This window comes from Aethalodelphis obliquidens, unplaced genomic scaffold, assembly GCF_003676395.1.
Source record: "Aethalodelphis obliquidens isolate GAN/ISIS:26980383/991018 unplaced genomic scaffold, ASM367639v1 scaffold5, whole genome shotgun sequence".
NCBI classification, from domain to species: Eukaryota; Metazoa; Chordata; class Mammalia; order Artiodactyla; family Delphinidae; genus Aethalodelphis; species Aethalodelphis obliquidens.
Genome location: NW_020837949.1, coordinates 7,218,882 through 7,237,720, shown reverse-complemented (window position 1 = coordinate 7,237,720; position 18,839 = coordinate 7,218,882). Strand labels below are relative to the sequence as shown.

At 44.0% G+C, this 18,839-nt stretch overlaps 1 protein-coding gene across 2 annotated transcripts in view; it reads left to right on the top strand.

Annotated features, from left to right (window-relative positions):
* Positions 1–18,839, top strand: part of CUL1 (cullin 1) — a 107,107-nt gene that overhangs the window by 30,534 nt on the left and 57,734 nt on the right. For both annotated transcript variants that reach the window (XM_027101603.1, XM_027101602.1), the window contains exon 2: positions 7,446–7,746. In XM_027101603.1, coding sequence (XP_026957404.1) covers positions 7,607–7,746 — 140 coding nt within the window. In that variant the 5' untranslated portion in view covers positions 7,446–7,606. The remainder of the gene's footprint in view (positions 1–7,445; positions 7,747–18,839) is intronic.

Here is an 18,839-nt window from a genome sequence, read left to right as displayed (position 1 = left end):
TACTCGTGGGTGTTTATCATATATGCTCAAAGTATGCTCAAAGAAGAGAAGTCCATAGGAGGCTGCCTGTTGCAGTATTACTTACAAACTGTTAAAAAGTCAACACCTAGAAGCTCTCTAGCAGGGTGGTAGTGTGATGAACAGTAGAATAGTATATGCCCACAAAACCAGTGAGGCGTATTTCATTAAGTGAGGTGAGGTTTATCTCATTGTTAAACGGAAACGTTACAGAACATTGTGTGGTTGATCCCAGGAGAGTTAGGACCCTGTAGGGATCAGCACAGATTTACCACCACCCCCCCTTTTTTTTTAAAGTTATGTTGTTCCCTGAAACATTAGTGTTTTCTTGAAAGTCCAGTCCTGAGATTATGTTCAGGAAAAAATACGCTCTGGCCAAGTCAGTTTGAGTAGGAGATGCTTTATCCTGTTTTTCTGATGGAAATTCATAAGACACATTCACTTATCAAGGCCTCTGAAGTCTTGTAGCAAACAAAATATTTAGCTTCAGTAAAGCTAGCATTTCCCCAGATTCCCTCGATGATCTGTTCAGTTGACATTCCAGTCAGCGTCGGTAGATGGCTGTTACAAGTGCTCTTTTAAGAAAGCCCTTTCCTTACTAATGAACCTGTGAATTACTGATATCAAAGAGGATGTATTTTGCAGGATTCTTGGAGGTCATTTGGTTAGTTCACACTTGTACTCAAGGAAGGAATGTTATGCACCATTAATCTTGAGAAGCAGGCTGATTTGTTCCCGATTTGAATTGTTAGAAAACTTGTTTAATATTGATTCTGTTGGCTTTCATATCCCTTTGGAACAACAGTCTCTTCCATGAGGCAAAGCCTTAAATAGACAACCTCCTTCTGTTAGATGCCTTTGTTTATTTTGGCTCCTGGGTTCTGCTCCCATTATCTTACTTTCTGGGAGAGAGGAAGGTGAAGGGAGGGCGGGTGGGTGAGCAGTGTTCTCATGCAGGCTTCTGAGCCAGGCTCTGGGGGGGACGCCACAGCCTGCTCTGCCGTGGGTTCCTGCCCTTGGTTGGCTGCATTCTGTGCCTTGGTCTCCTGTGCTTGGGCCTCTGCTTCCAAATGGTGAAGTGGCAAATCTGCAGATTCTCCCTCCGAAATCTTGAGTGTTCCTCCTGGATATTCATCACTGCAATCGGTAAACCCTGTGATGCCAGGGACCTACTGTAACAGTACTTTTGAAAACCACCCGATTTCCTAAGTGTATATTTCGTTTCGTTTTGTTTTTTGTTTTTAATATCGGCTTCTTGGACATCCTAAGTTTTTTGGCTCTGTGATGTGAATTATTGGGAAAATATTTTTAGCCCTTACCCCAAAGCCATTTACGCCTCTGACTTTTCATGAGGTTGGATTAAGATTATTGATAGTTTTTGATGGCCTGGTTATGAGATGGAGGGTATACGGTTTGTAAAGTGGTTTATTCCTGAAAATTCAACACTGACAGTTAAACCAGTCTTTTTTTTTTGCGGGGGGAACTGCGTTGGATCTTCGCTGCTGCGTGCGGGCTTTCTCTAGTTGCAGCGAGCGGGGACTACTCTTCGTTGCAGTGCGCGGGCTTCTCACTGCATTGGCTTCTCGTTGCGGAGCATGGGCTGTAGGCCTGCGGCAGTTGTGGCTCAGTAGTTGTGGCTCGTGGGCTCTAGAGCGCAGGCTCAGTAGTTATGGCGCACGGGCTTAGTTGCTCCGCGGCATGTGGGATCTTCCCGGACCAGGGCTCGAACCCGTGTCCCCTGCATTGGCAGGCGGATTCTGAACCACTGTGCTACCAGGGAAGCCCCTAAGCCAGTCTTTTATGGGTACCTCTATTATTGTACTTTATTACTCCAAACAGTTTTATAGTCAGACACTGAGTGCTGCATAAACAGGTGAAATCCAGACACACAAACCTGCACACACCCCAAGGTGGAAACCTCCGTGAGCAAAGCATCTTGGGTCCATTTGGGCCCCACCCAGGTGCCCCGTCAGGGAAAGACTTGACTCCTGTGCATGGTCAGCAGGTGGCCTCCAGTTAGCGCAGCCCTGCCCGGCCCATTGCAGGGACTGAGCCGGCAGGAGCAGAAAGGCTGCCTCTGCAGCCCTGCGTGCCATGTCCGGGCAGTGCTGGGCACCCAGCTGCCTGCCAGGTGGGGACCACCTCACAGTTCCCTTCCTTCTCTGCCCAGTCCTGCTTCCTCCCCTGCCCCTCACAGGTGTCATCCCTAAGAAGCATCCTCCACCCAAACTCTGTCCCAGCATCTGCTCCAGGGCACCCAGCCTGAGACCAGCAGGTCAGCTGCTGTCAGCATGTGACCTGATTTTTAGGGCCTTTTTCTGATGTACTGACTTTTAACATTTCCCTTTAGATTTAGTTTGTTGTAGTGTAAGTGATGAATGTTAAATATGTAAAAGTGAGGCTCACTGGGGGATATTAAAACTATAAGATAAGGTTCTCCTCTTCAAACTTCTCAATTAAGTCAGTAAGGACACGTGAACTGTTGCGAACCTTGGATCAACTCTGTATGAATTTTGGAATCTCAGTGGAGACAACGAGAAACAGGGAATGAGTAGTTTCAAAGGGAAAACAATAAAGCACCTGAAAGCAGGAGTAGAATACTTGGCTGATTTTTCGGCCTGGTCTCCACATAAGCTGAGATCTGCTGCGGCACCAGATTTCCACGCGTAGACCTAGACACAGAACGTGCGTAATAAAGTAGACTTGACATTTCAACATGAAAAGGTGGTTTTTGGTCTTAGGATACTAGTGACTTGACAGAGTAAGCTTATAACTGGAATCAGATGTACACGACGAGGAGGAAAGAGCACACTGGGGTGCTGATGTTGAGCGAGGACAACGAGGTATTGTGAGGAGAATCACTGACCGTTTTATTTGCTGTATCTTAACCTTGCCTCTGGGGCAGGGTTCGGGGTGAGGTTGGTATGACAAGTGCTAACCTGGCTTTATACTGCTCTGATATTTGCAGTGTTCTTAGTTTAAAAAGTCAGGCTTTTTTTTTTTTTTTTTCCCAACCCAGCTTTCTTAAATTTCAAAATATTTAAATAGATTTAATATTGATACGATTAAGACTGGTTTGTTCTTTCAGACCATCAACTGTTTTCTTTGGAGCTGTTTGGGTTTGTGAGATTAATAGATAACTGGTGCGTCTGTTTGTTTATTTTTCTTATGGCTCTCTTAGTGGTTTCCCTGTTTATTGACACCTTAAAAATCAAAGAATCTGGGCTTCCCTGGTGGCGCAGTGGTTGAGAGTCCACCTGCCGATGCAGGGGACACGAGTTCGTGCCCCGGTCTGGGAGGATCCCACGTGCCGTGGAGTGGCTGGGCCCGTGGGCCGTGGCCGCTGAGCCTGCGCGTCCGGAGCCTGTGCTCCGCAACGGGAGAGGCCACAGCAGTGAGAGGCCCGCGTACCGCCAAAAAAAAAAAAAAAAAAAAAATCAAAGAATCTAAAGTTCAGACTAGAGTGTTGGGGAGTACTGGCTTGAGAATCCAGAGCTCTGGCCTGGGGTCCTGCCACTTCCTAGCACTGTGACTTGATCAGCTCTGATTGCTTCTTTGAGTCTGTTTCTTCATCTGTAAAAGGAAGGGCCAGAACCATCTTTTAAGGTTAAACCTCTAATCGTCTGGGACTGTAATTGGCTCTTGTGAGCAAACACTTTGGGCACAAATGCCTGGTACATAAAGTTTCCAGTTTACAAGTGGGTTACATACCAGAGATGTGTATGCTACCCCCTAGGTGTTCTATCTCGTGGCAGTGGTGGTACGGAAGTGGACCACGTCTGCTTCGATTTGCTATTAACAGTACCTCACCAAGGCAGAGGACGGTGCCTGGCACAGGGTCGCTTCCTACTAAATATTTGTTAGATAAATGTTAATGGTCACTAGATTTCTATAACATAAGTCTGTTTAAAAACTGTGTTAAAATATGTATACATTTGCAGTGACCAGGATAATACAAAACATGACTAAGTGAAACAGCAAGAAATAAATTTTAGCCTAAAATCTAGTGTTTGAAGGAAAAAGTTGAAAGGGAACAAGATAGAATTTGTGGAGATGCTCGAGGGGGATTTGGGGCGAGTTTAGATGCTCGATGATGCTGGTATTTCCTTATTTCTAAATCCTTTCAAAAGATGTAACTCATCGATTCCTTAATTTACTCTCTCGTTTGTTCATGTAAAACATTGATGGAGCTCTGCGCCTGCTCTGAAGTGGGCTCAGAGACACTGTGGTGAGTGAAGAGACGGCCTCTGTGCCTGGGGACCCTTTACACCGGTACAGGGAGAGAGTCCCAGTAAAGACACAGCCGTGGAGTGTCGACTCTGAGTGAGAGTTAAGGCGGGAAAGGCCTGGAAATGGGTGAACCTGAACCTCGCCTGGGAGTTCCCTAGTGTGTCTTCTGTGGCTGGAAGAGAACTTGACGAAGAGGAGCTTTCTGGGAAGAAGCAGCAGCAAGTGCACAGATGTTCGGGAGTGGAAAGGGGACTGTCACGTCCGAGAACGGAGGACAGGGTCTGTGTGGCTGTCCCCAGGGGCGTGAAGGGGGAGTTCTGTAGGAGGCAAACGAGGAGAGAGATGTGACTCTGCCGTAGTAAGGATTTCTCTGCTGCGGCTGCCTTTGCTCTCAGGACGACAGCCTAGTCAGAGTGGCAGCTTCAGACTCAACCTCTGTGTGAAGAATAGATGGCGCGTGACATAAATACTGGGAGGTATGGGAGTCCAGTTCCGACTATGAAAACAGTGGTCCAGGTAAGAGAGGATGGTGATGGTTATTGGAAGAGGAAATAGAGATGAGTGAGTGGATTTGAAATGACCTTGAGAGTTAAAATCTGTAGCAGCTGAACGTGAAAGATGAGGGATAAGGCATTAGAATCATTCCCAGATTTCTGGCGTGTGGGTACGTGGAGTTGCCACTTACTGAGGTGGGCAGTACTGGTGGAGAATGGAGGTTGGAGGAAGATCCTGAGTCCAGTTGCGGATCTGCTGGGTTTGAGACATGGGAGAAGACGTGAACTGGATACAGAGGTAGGCCTGGAGTTCAGAGAAGTCTGGGCTGGAGATGAACATTGTGAGTGACTGGCCTGTGGAGGTTTGAAGAAAGAAGGGTTCATACACCCCATCCTATGCTTATGTGTCATAATTGAATTTACTTTTTTAGGTACCCAGTTGAAATGATAAGGTGAGGTAAAGATAAAAATGGGGAAAGTCGAGGGACTTCCCTGGTGGTGCAGTGGTTAAAGCTCTGCGCTTCCAATTCAGGGGGCCCGGGTTCCATCCCTGGTCGGGGAACTAGATCCCGCGTGTATGCCACAACTAGGGAGCCCGGGAGCCCGCGTGCCGCAACTAAGACCCAGCACAACCAAGTAAATAAATAAATAAATATTTTTAAAAATGAGTTTAAAAAAATGGAGAAAGTTGAACATTTTCAGTTGCCGGTAGAAATTAGAAGAGAAGAAAAGGAAGTAAATAGAGCATCTAGATGGGTCTGAGAAAGCTTACGGTCTAAGGTAGAATTACCTGAATTGCGAGTCTGGGAAATTAAAGTGATAATTTCCCTTTAGGGAGAAGCTAAGTAAGTGGTAGGGAATGGAGTGTAGGTTTAAATAGGGACGCTGTCGGGTGGCGCTGCCAGTCCGCAGTGCCCCAATTCCTGTCAGGTGGGGCGTTAGTATGTACCATCCAAGGCAGAGGAAAGGCAGATTGAAATTATATTAGGAAACACTTGCAAAGCGGTTGCTGAGTTGTTAGTTTCTTAAAACTTGGGGATTCGTTCTTGTTAGACATCGTTATATTTCACATTTGGAAATACCTATTTGAATGTATGACACAAAATATTTTCAGGATCAGGAATGATGTCATGGTTTCATAAAATATTAAGTCCCATAGCTTAGGTTATAAATATTAGAGATGATTTATGCTTCCGAAGTTCAGACTTAATCCATATGCGTGACCTATGTTGTCCTTAAATGTGCCTTAGACTACGGAGAGCTCTATAATGCCGCTGAAGATGCAGGACGCACTGAATCCCTTGCAGACTGTGACGACCCATTCTTGCTGTTCCAGATACCATTTACGTTCCAACAACATTTATTTTTTGGAGCCATTAAAATAATTCAGTGTTTCCTAGTTTTGCACCACAAATACTTGTTTAAAAGCCTCCACAGGTCTTCCCTGGTGGCGCAGTGGTTGAGAGTCCGCCTGCCGATGCAGGGGACTCGGGTTCGTGTCCCGGTCCGGGAAGATCCCGCATGCCGCGGAGCGGCTGGGCTCGTGAGCCATGGCCACTGGGCCTGTGCTTCCAGAGCCTGTGCTCCGCAACGGGAGAGGCCATAGCGGTGAGAGGCCTGCGTACCACAAAAAAAAAAAAAAAAAAAGCCTCCACATTTCGATGTGATGTACATAGACAGTCCTTAAAGTATGTCTGTAATGTTTTGTATTGGGAAGTACTGACTTAATACAATATTGGATAGCTGAAGTTCTTTATCTGTGGATCCATAGTCCTGAGACATTATAAATTGTATTTTGCAGTAGCTTCATTCACTTAGAAATAATCGCCATTACCACTTGTCATGTGTTCACTGTGTGTTAAATAGATTTGCCCCCATTTTGCAGGCTGGGAAATTGAGGCTTAGAGCAGTGAGAAGTTAAGTAACTTGCCCAAGACCACGTATTTGTAGGTATGGAGCTGAGCTTCAAACCCAGGTCTCCCTAAATTGAGGGAGCATTTTAAATTTTGGTAATTCTTGCCCAGTTCCCTTCTGAAAAGAGAGTGACCAGGAATTCACTGGCGGTCCAGTGGTTAGGACTCGGCACTTTCACTGCCGGGGCCCAGGTTCAATCCCTGATTGCGGAGAACTAAGATCCCACGAGCCGCTGGGTGCTCGGCACCAAAAGCGGGGGGCGGGGGGGGCAGCGCAGAGTGACCACTTCCCTCACCTTCAGCCTCAACAACATTTGCATTTTGCCAAATGCGAAGTGAAAAGTGTTTTAAATTCCCAGGTAACTAGTGAGATTGAATGTTTGGCTTTTTGTACTAGCTATGTTTGTTTCTCTTTCTGGAAATTTCCTTTGCCTTTTCCCCTTGGAGTTTGTCTTTCTGTTACGTAGGTCAAGTAATATAGTTTAAGTTTTGATACCTTTAGAAGGCCTGCAAAGTAACGTGTTGGTTGTGCTTGTGTCCGTTTTACCCAGCTTTTCTTGTGAGCACTGATAGTCATAATGATTTTGAACTAAGCGTCTCCGTAAGCACAGACCATGTAATATGAGTGTGTTTCCACACAGAAAGAGAAACGCTCTCTGGATTAGAGGGGTACCTGCTGAGGCCTGCAGACTATTTCTGCCATGTGGCAGGCATCCTATCCCACCCCCGCTCCCACCCCAATGCAGGATGTTGAAAAAGGATTAATTAGTTCCCTTTATTTCTTTTTCAGGTTTGCCTGCAATGAGATTTCATTCTCTGCCTTCAAAGGAGTCCTTTCTGAACTGCTGTGAATAAATTTGGAATGATACTGTATATTTTCATCTAATGGAGAAGTAGCTGTACCTTGAATAAGGATTGCTGCACTGGACGACTTCAGAATATTATTCAACAATGTCATCCAACAGGAGTCAGAATCCCCATGGACTGAAGCAGATTGGCCTTGATCAGATCTGGGACGACCTCAGAGCTGGAATCCAGCAAGTGTATACCAGACAAAGTATGGCGAAATCCAGATACATGGAACTCTACACGTATCCTCCTGCTTGAGCTGTGATCGATCTGCTTAGGATTTTGATTATTTACTGGTCTGATCTGTGAGTTGTTAGAAATTTTACGTCACGTGTTCTCTTCCAGTTCATCCTATAATGTAAGACTCGTTTTTTGCTTTAAAAGTTAACTCATTTACTCTTCTTTGTTTTGAGCAGAGGTGAAATTGGCTACTTGGTAGTCTAAAGCAGTGCTGCTCAGGACAGCAGCCTGTAGCGGCACGTGGCTGTTGACATTTGAAATCATTAGTCGTGGTAGCCGTGTTTTCAAGTGCTCAGTAGGTAATAGACGACTTTTATCATTGCAGGAAGTTCTGCTGGACAACGCTGGTTAAAGCCGGGGAGCATTGGTTTCTGTATTGTGCCGGGCTGCCTTCATGCTATGCGGGCAGAGTGGAATAGCTTGCATCAGAAACGGTCTGATCCACAAAGCTGTGTATTTACTGTCTGGTCCTTTATGGGACAGGTTTGCTGGCTCCCGTCTAAAGGGTCACCACATAGAGCAAAAGTTGTACTGTTATGGCCTTGTTTTACAAATAATGTGTTCAAGTGTTGCACTCACTGTTATGTGGTCCACGATGGGTGCAGGGGACCGCTGTGTGCTACGAAGGATACGTTGTCTGTTGTATGCAGTCGGCCCTCCTGATCCGCAGATGCGGAACTCCAGCTGTGCTAGCCACTTCACATGAGGAACTTGAGCATCCACGGGTTTTGGTATCGCTGGCAGGGAGCATTCCTGGAACCTGTCCCCCACAGGTATCGAGGGACGCCTGTACTCCAAGACATACTATTTGACTTGTAGAGTTTCTTGATTCCGTTCAAATACAAGAAGTTGCAATTTAAGCTAACTCACCAAAGAGCAGGTTGCTGGTTCTAGGAGGTTAAAGTTGCCAGTTCAGTGGAGATTTAAGTAAATCTTTAATATGTATCAGTGATTGTCAATGCGATATTCCAGTATGCCCTCAACTATGCTAATGTTTTATAATCTGAAAAAATTAACATTAATTTAAATAGATATGAACCTATATGTCTATCTCTAAATTTAAACCTTACTGTAAGTATGTACAGATATTCATAAATGTGTATATACTTACACTGTAGAATACTTTAAAAAAAAAACAGCTTTAGTGAAATACAATTCACATACCCAAAAAACTCCCCTTTTTAAGTGTACAATGCAGCAGTTTTTAGTATAGTCCCATGTTGTGCAAGCGTAACCGCTGTCTAAATTTAGAGTATTTTCATCACCGTCCTGTCCCCCCCGCCCCAAAGAAACTCTGTACCCATATTAGCAGTCACTTCCCATTCTGTCCTCCCCCAGGTTCTGGCAACTGCTAACCTACTTTCTGTCTCTCTGAATTTGCCTGTTCTGGACATTTCACATAAATGGAATCACACAGTGTCTGGCCTTTGTGATTGGCTTCTTTCACTTAGCATAATGTCTTCAGGCTTCCTCCTTGTAGCACGTGTCGGCACATCATTCCTTTTTACGTTTGAGTTGAATGCGTATTCCATATTTTGTTTATCCATCAGTAATGGATATCTGGGTTGTTTCTACTTTTTGGCTATTATGAATATTGTATATGAGTTTCTGTGTGGACATGTGTTTTTAATTCTCTTAGATATATATGCAGGAGTGGAACTGCCGGTTCGTGATATGTAGAACGCTTTTAAGGACAGTAGAATCTTTGCAAATGAGAGGATATTGACCCACTCAAGAGGGTTGTGGCTTGCTAGGTATGATGGGTTGTTGTTGTTTTTTAAATTCTTGTAAGTAATAGATATAAAGATGGTGATTCCAGTTGTGAGACGATAAGGCACTTAGTTGGATTCCTGGTGTGCAAACAACAGGGGAGCCCTAGTGTAGACATCATGGAAATTTAGCTGCTGGTTTGTCTCTGGGGAATTTATTAGTTGTAATTTTTGACCAACTCAGACTGGTCCTTAGCCCAATCAGATGTTTTGCTCTTAGAACTCTGAGGAAGTAGAGACTTGTCTGCTTGCTGCAATTACTAAATTCTTTTATTCTACAAATAATTATAATTGGTAGTTCTGACACCTTCAATTTTAATTTTTTTAGGAATACTATTAAATTGAGTATTATTCTTCCAGTTTTGTCTGAGAAAATACTAACTGCATATATTTAATAGGAGTGGAGAATCTGAACTGAGTCTAAAGCGTCTGACTTTACTTCTTTAGATATTATGAAATAATATCTATGAAATCATAGCTACCATTTGAGTCCTGTGTGTCAGACATGGTGCTAAGAACCGTCTACATGTTATTTAAGGCTTACATCACCCACGGGGGTTGGTGGTAGTAGCCCTCCTCTAGTGCTGTCAGAAACATGATCTCCAAAACGCCAAGTCACTTGCCTAGTTGTTATAGCAACCATTGGGCTATAACAAGTTCAAGTTCTCTTGAACTTGAAATAGTGATGATGCCTGTCTAAAATTCTTAGTAGCCTGAATCTAGAAACTGCCTTTATCCACTCACTGTATGGCCTTCAGATTTTGTATGTGAATGAATCACTGTTCCCAAAGTATTTTCTGTATTTTTCTTACGAAGTTCCAAAGAAGAGGGTTTGATCATCTCTTAACTATTAACTTTTAGGATACAGATGAAACAGAATGTCTATTTGTATTTAATTACTGAAAATCCTAAAATTTTATTCCCCACTTTACCTGCATTTTTAACATCAGTGTTATTTTCCTAAGTAGAAGACCTTGAGTCATCTGACACAGTTTTCTAGAACACATCTACCTTCCATTTCAGTTAGTTAACATACAGTATTTTTGGAAACTGTGTGTCGCCATACCACAGTTTTATCCCAGCCTCAGTTTACATAACAGTATTTTTAAAAGTTTTCTCTTTCGGGTGTATGTTCAGCCTCCCATGTAACCGCTTAACTGCATCACCCTTTAAAATAATCTCCCCCAGGCTGGTCTCCAGTGACAGATGATTTAACACTTTGGACTGTGAGGTTGTGTTTCAGGCTTGGAGGTACTTTCGGTCCCAGGAAGAAGGAGCAGACTGTGCATCTCCCTGCTGTAGTGTCACCCTTCAAAGTCCTGGCCTTATGGGGAGCTGGCGAGGGAGAGTGGGTCAGAAAGGAAGGGAGAGGGAAACTGCCTGAGAGAAAAATGAGGGATCCTTTCCCCATAATTGTAGCCAGTAGCTAATAGCTAGATTTGTAGCTCTTCGTTCATCCTGGAGAACCATGTGACATGTTTTCTAGAGAAAAGTAACCTACTTCTGGATGTGAAACAGATATTCTTCGAGCTTTTAGGAACCTCTGGCATTTATTGGTGCTATAACAAGAAGGTGGGTTATTATACAGCGTAAACATTTTTCTTGATTTTTCAACTCAGAATGGCAAAGGAAAGAGAAGGGAACTTGGGGAAAGAAAGAAAAAAAAAGTCCCAGAGCATCTACAGTCAGAAAGATCTAGTTCAATTAACTTTGTTTCCGGCCGTTTCACAGACGTTTCCTTTTTCTTCTAAAGTTTAGCCGGAGGCTCTTGCTCCCCCACTGTGTGTCTGTTCAGCACTTATATTCGGTTCTGATTTTCTAGGACGTCTTAGGTATGTAGAGTTACAGTACAGCGACTTTTTTTTTTCTTTTCTTTTTTTTTTGCAGTAAAATGTAGGAGTACATTCTCTGCCGGTGGGTAAATAATAGTAAATTTCCTTTCTCTTGAACTTGAAATAGGTAATGAAGTTTCCTATTCAGTTTCTTGACACCAGTATGTTCCCGCTGCCGTGCCCAGCTCAGAGAGCAGGCCTGGGTCCTGACTCGCAGGCGGATGTTGGTGAAGGGAGTGCAGTGTGATGAGGGGACCCCTGTGGCATAACCGAGAACAGCCAGTCTGGTCTAGTCTAGTCTAGACATCAGGCCATCTGGTTAAGTGTGTTGGTTTTGCTAGGCCCCAGGTCTACCTGCTTCTCACTTCCAGGTCAAAATTCTCTTGTTCTGAAGTCATTATTCATCTCAAATCATAATTTTAGCTTCCTTGGAGTCAGTGTAAACTTCCATGGTGATGCCTTTCTCTTTTTTTCTCTCTGCCTGCGTTAGTTCTCAGAAACTTAAAAGTGGCTGTTTCTCTCCCTGTAGTGCTGTGAACTGAATTAGTTTATTCTGTTTTCTTAGCCTGTTTTTTCAAAGTTCTTTTTCCCAGACCAGTACACTAAGGATCACATTCCCGTTGCCTAGCCTTGACTGCAGCTCTCAGTAAGTTATAACACAAGTGCATTCAGAATTCAGTTAATCTCTGTCCCGATACTCTGTGACAAAGTTCACCATCACTGGGGCTGGGGCACTTTTTCACCCAGGCGAGTCTGCTGGGCCCCTGGCAGCCTGCAGCGTAGGCCTTGCAAGGTTGACACGCCAGGATGTGCTTGGTCCTGCTGCAGCTCATCACCTGCCAGCTGGGCCGTCGTGTCGCTGTCACTATGCTCAGGTCGCCGGCTCCTCTGCAGGAGCTGTGGATGCAGGGCCGGTATTCCAGGTGGCGGCCTTTCTTCTTGGCCTGCCTGCTCCAGAGTTCTCGTTCCTTTATAGAAACTCAGTCTTGTAGAAAATCGGATCAAACAGAAAGGGTCACAAATTGTTTTCACAATAGATTCATAATGATGCATGTCCATTTTGAAATAACCATGTAGGCGGTGAAGGTATTTGGACATTTTTCGTCTTGTATACTTTTTATTCAGGAGTCTTACGTTCATCTGATTTTGCTCACCTAACGAGCATGGCTTACAGCAAATAAACCTAAATGTACAGAAGTGTTTTTTCCAAATGTATGCGACTGTTCATACATATATATATATATACGTCCATACTTTTAGAGTACGGTTCTGAAGGATGTAACTGGTTCACAGAAAGAAGAAATGCAAATGGTCAGTAAGCATATAGGAAAATTTTCAACCTCTTAATTATTAAAGAAATGAAGAATTAAAAATTTTTTAAACTTATGTTGAAAACATTTTTAAAGAAATGGTCGTAGCCAGTGTTGTTGGCCAGAGTGAAGGGAGCTGGAGCCCCTGCGGTCAGGTGGGAGTGTTAGTTTGCTATGATCTTTCTGGAGAAATTTAGAAATAGAAAGACGTAAAAATGTACTTTGGTGATTTTTTAACTTTTAACTCTGTCCTAAGGAAATAGTTGTGTCCAAATTGTATGTGCAAGGTTGTTCGGCATACTTTAATAATAGGAAACAACAGAAAACAACCTCAGCCTTCAACATTAAGGACTTGGTATAAAATAGCTATAAACAGCCATTAAAAATTCATTGAAGACTATTCATTGACATGTAATAATGTTCGTAATAAAGGGGAAAGCAGGGTAGGAAGTGGTCTCTGTGCTGTGAACCCTCACAGCATCCTCTCTGCTTTTGAAAAGCTTTCCGTAGTATTGAAAGTGGCTATCCGTATGTATTGGGCTTATAGATGACTTAAAAAAAAAAACTGATCTGTGCTTTCTGGATTTTCAGTATAGAACATGCATTTTAAAATACAGTTATTTCGTTTTTGCTGGTTTTCCTTATGCAAATATAGGTCCTAGTTATTATACTTACTTGCAAAATCCTCCCTACCTTTCATTACTGACATCGTACTATTAAAATAGTTTATGGGATTGAGAAATTTTATCTATCTTTGAGAGAGAACCCACAGAAATGATAATTATATTGCATAGTTGTCTCTAGAAGCAACTTTTTTGGTTTATTAGTATAAATGTGGTATGTTCAGCTTTTATCTTCTAAATCTGTTTCATAGTGTATATACTTAGAGCACTTTGAGCATTGTTGAGACAAATTTTATAGTTAATCACAGTCCATTGCATGGAGTCTCTGCCTTTGAAATAAATGTGAACTTATTTGCTTCGTCTGGGATTTTCCTTTTCAACGCTGTACCTACCACAGCCTAGAGAGAACTTGATTCTTTTATAACTTTACAGGCGACAGTGCGGGATGGTAGGCAGGCCTGCCTCTCCTGCCACTGGCTGCAGGTGGGCTGTTTGTTGACACGAAGATAGGAAGTATTTTCAACACAACTTTTAGTGCAGAGCCTTTCCAAATGATTTTCATACAAGCAATTGCTTAAATTTCCACTAAGTTCAGTTGGATGAAGAAGTGGTAGTAGAAAGTGGTTCCGTTCTGTTTAGTTTTGCTTCTTCAATTGACTTGTCTTTTACAAAATGAAAATGCCTTGAGGTTGGTAGTAACTAAAAGTCACAAATTGATTCCCCAGATGTGTTGACTTTATGTAGATGGCCTGGTGCTGTGTGGTAACAGACAGTGGGGGCATCTGCCTTATCCTAAAGCGTTTGCAGGCTCCCTGGGCCTCACAGCTGGGACAGCGTGTCGTCACACGCAGCACCTGGGATGACAGCGGCGGGGCGGGCACCCAGGAGATGGCTGCATGTCACCCGACCCCTTTCGCGGTGACTTGTCCCAACCAATCATGCAAGAAGTGTGTTTTGGCAAATGACGGAGCAGTTCTAGGATACGGAAGAGTCGTAGGCCCATTCGGAGGCAGAACCAGGCTCGGCTCTCGAACACCAAGTGCCGCCAGGCCACCGTGCCATCCTGGCCGCCTGCAGAGACCCCAGGTGTCTGCCTAGGGTCCCACTTACTGCCCGCCTCTGACCGTGTTGCCAAAGGAACTCTTCCAGGGAACCTTTTGAAAACAAGCTCAAAGTTTTAAAAGTCAGATACGGGGGTTTGTCAGGCTCTCGCTGATGTACTGTAGAACAGCCACCCGCTGACTACTGAAGGAAGCTTCTGTTTAATTGCCTGTTAGGTTTTTAGTTTACTTTTACCTCTTGAGGGTTTTTTCCCCTTATTTCCTCTTAATTCCCATATTTAACTTTTCTTCATATTCTATTTTGTTTTTGCTTTAAAAATCATTTTAGACCTGACCATTTTACTTTCAAATCTGAGTCATATTTACTGAGTTTTTACAGTCATCACTAGAGTGATGGGCACTGACACATTAGAGTCAGTGCCCTGTTGACACGCAGCTGCCCGTGTCGGAAGGGCGGGTGGTACAGGTGGGCTTGGGGCGGGGTGGGGGGCTGCAGGAGGAGCCCCTGCTCTTCAGCCAGAAGCCTGAGGTCGGCGGTTTCCCGCAGTGGAATGAACCACCCCCAGCAATTGCGGGCCACCCCCCTTCCAGAGCCCCCCTCAGGCCCGGCTGGTCCTCCCCGTCCAGGTGACACGCGGGACGTACCAGTGACGTGTGTGGAGGGCTGGTCCCCTGCACAGACGACTTCTCCCTGCAGCTTCTTTTTTTTTTTAATTAAAAAATTTTTTTTAAATTTATTTATTTTTGGCTGCGTTGGGTCTTCGTTGCTGCGCGCGGGCTTTCGCTAGTTGTGGCGAGCGGGGGCTACTCTTCATTGCGGTGCGCGGGCTTCTCATCACAGTGGCTTCTCTTGTCGCGGAGCACGGAGTCTCAGCGTATGGGCTCAGTAGTTGAAGCATGCAGGCTCAGTAGTTGTGGCTCGCGGGCTCTAGAGCGCAGGCTCAGTAGTTGTGGCACATGGGCTTGGTTGCTCCACGGCATGTGGGATCTTCCTGGACCAGGGCTCGAACCCATGTCCCCTGCATTGGCAGGCGGATTCTTAACCACTGCGCCACCAGGGAAGTCCCCTCCCTGTAGCTTCTGATACACATTAGGAGTCTGCTTTTTCCTTTTCTGATAGCATTTCCCCACACAGTTGATTTTAAAGCCAAGATAAAACACTACAAAGTGAAGATTGCACATCATTAGAGCTCCGTGGGTCTGTCTAGGTGGGAGGCCGTGGGTCTCGCCTTTCTGCTGACGCAGCCTGGGCTCAGAGCGCAGCTGGTGCCGTTCTTTTGTGAAAGGTGTTCACGACTCCGTCAGAAGCATCCACCGGTTGGTATCTTCCCGATAAACTTTGTGTCAGTTTCCTCTTCAGGAAAACAGCCAGCATGGGCCCCCAGGCCAGCATCTTCTATGAGGCATAGCCCGGCTTCGGGCTGAAGTCTTCCACAGTCAGGCGCAACTACCCATTTGGGGGCTTTTTAATAATTTTTGTTTTTTAGACACATAATCCTGTAGTAAAATCTAGAGGTTTAAAAGGACACACAGTGAAAAGTACGAGTTCTTTCCATCCACATGTCGTTCATGTCTCTCAGCCCCTGGGAAGTCCCTGCACTGCTGTCTTGGGTACATCTGTCTGAGTGTTATCTACACACACATACATCGTACAGAAAACGAGTGTTTGTATGTAACTTAGAAATAACCTTTAACAGCATTTCCCAAGTGTAAGTAAACATGTACCTGTGATGGTTCCCTGGTCATCAGTCTTTGCAGAGCACTTTCTCTGAATCCTCCCCGTGAGTGTGAGAAATGGTCTCGTCATGATACCATTTTTAGCTTATATCTGAGCACTTGTAATTGTTCTTCTGTGCTCTGGAAACAGACGTCTTTATAGAGACAATAGGAAAATTCATTTTTCCTTGATTCCTTTGATAATATTTGTACTATAGTCAGGAGTAGGAATTGCCCTAACAGTTAGTTCTGTTACTTAAATGCTATTAGAAATGGCGGAAGATAAATACTCTGAAACTGGAATTAATTTTGGCAGGTAGTCCTCCACATGCGAAATATGTGTGTTTCTAATAATGCATGGTTATTGGTTTAAGTAAGTTTTAGGATGCTGACATAGACACAATAATTTTGTGCCCTGTCTTTTCTTTTTTTTTTAATAAATTTATTTATTTTTGGCTGCATTGGGTCTTCGTTGCTGCGCGTGGGCTTTCTCTAGTTGCAGTGAGTGAGGGCTACTCTTCGTTGTGGTGCGAGGGCTTCTCATTGCGATGGCTTCTCTTGTCGCGGAGCACGGGCTCTAGGTGCGTGGGAATCAGTAGTTGTGGCACACGAGCTTAGTAGTTGTGGCTCGCGGGCTCTAGAACGCAGGCTCAGTAGTTGTGGCGCGCAGGCTTAGTTGCTCTGCGGCATGTGGGATCTTCCCAGACCAGGGCTTGAACCCGTGTCCCCTGCATTGGCAGGCAGATTTTTCACCACTGCACCACCAGGGAAGTCTTGTATCCTATCTTATTTTTGTGTTCTGTAAATATTATTTGGGCTTGTATTTTTTATTTTTCTATTACGTTTCAGGTCTTCTCATAAGCTATCTCAAATCCCTAGTGAAGTGGGTGGAGGGGGATGTGTGTGTGTGCCGGAATATTTGATGGTCCCGTTTCATGAATTAGGAAGTATATTATGATGGGTAGTACAGAGGGGATGCTCAGAGGAGGAGGGAGAAGGATTCTGACACTTCCAAGGTTGGAAAGTTTCAAGAACTAGTAGAGGTTAAGTGGGCCTCAAAGGATGAGTATAGATAAGGAGAAACAAAGGTATGAAAGTCTTGCAGAGTTTTGCTGGAGGGAGAAAGATGAACGTGAAAGTGGGAAGTAGCACTTTGAGAGAACGGGATGCTGGTCAGCTTGAATAGATGCTGTAAGAATGGCTACACAAGTTAGTTTAACTGGCTTTAATAAAGAGTGACTCCAGATTCTGGTGAACCTTGAATACCAGGTAAATGAGTTTGTTTGTTTTAAAGTGTTGTGGGTCCATAGAGATGGATATATGACTTGATAACTAATGACTTTAGGAGGATGAATCTGGAAACCAAATGGGATTAAAACAGGAAAGATATCAAAGGCACAGAAAGACCAACTTGGTTTTAGTAATCCAAGTGTGATGTTGTGTAAGTTCTGAACTAGGGTAGAAACAGGAAACAAAAGGAGCAAATTTCTGGGCTTCTGGTTGAAGGTGAAATTTATGTTTTGACTTTCTCGTTTGTGACATCACTAAAATGATAGTAAAATAATTTTTAAATCAATGAAGACAAAGAATGGAAGAAAACAGACATCATAGATGAGAATTTAACAGGTTTTTTTTTGGAGAATGAAAAGCAGGTAGAGTCACAGTACTGATCACCAGGGTATAGGAAGCCTCGCTGTAGAGGGTGCATCCCCAGAGGAGAGCACCACTGGCCCTGCAGGACTGGAGAAGCTTGGGACCTGCAGGCTCCGGTTTGGCAGAAGGTGGAGGCGTGAGACTGGGCAGTGCTTGGGAGGTGAGGGATGGATTCAGAATCCGTGAAATTGAAAGCCTGTCATTTCCCTCTACTCAGGTATAGAACACATGGTAGTCAAGAGTCTGCATCCCAAGCAGAAGATTCGTTGCTTCTATGTAGAACACGTTGAATGGGACCGCTGCAGAAACTTGGGAACAGGAGGCCCAGCAGAGGTTGTCACGAATAGGAAGCAACCACAGTGGCTATGATAGAAAGTTGGCCTTTAGAGTGATTGGTCCCTAATTCCATATATTCAGAATGCTGGTGGTGATGCTAGAGACAGAACAGTGCTCTGGAAAAATTGAACAGCCCTGAAAAATAAATGCATTTATTGACATGAAAGGTGAGCCATTCAGAACTGTGGCCCACCAGCCTCACTCAGGCCAGTGGTGTTTCCAGTTAGTTTTTTAGTACCTTATCATTATGAGTACTAAGGATTAATAGTTGTATGAAAGAACAGAATACACACACAAAGAATAAAAGGGAACAGGAAGAAACTGATAATACAGGGAAAATAAGAATATGTTTTAAAAAGTAACATTGTCTGATATGAGAAGCTTCTCATTATGACAGTAAGTTAGGAACAGGATGCTGTGAGAAAAGAACTCACATTTGAAATGGTAACTGAGATTTTAAAAAGAAGAACAATTGAAGACGTAGAAGGACAGTAAAAAGTAAAATAAAAGGACAAGTAGCTTTGGAGACAGGAGTCACCCAGGAGGCCTAGTATCTGACTGTTAGGAATTCTAGAGAAAAACAGGGGAAGAAGATTTTTTTGAATTTATAATTTTTTTAATAGAGAGTGAAAAGTAACTTCCCAGACCTGAAGGTGCTATATCTCTAGTGCCCAAGATAATAAGGGAAGAAAAGATCGATCCCACAATTTCTGTGCACAGAGAATTAAGAGATATCCAACAACCTGTGGACTGAATTTGAGAACAGGATGCAGTTCCTGGATTAGTGTCGCCCAG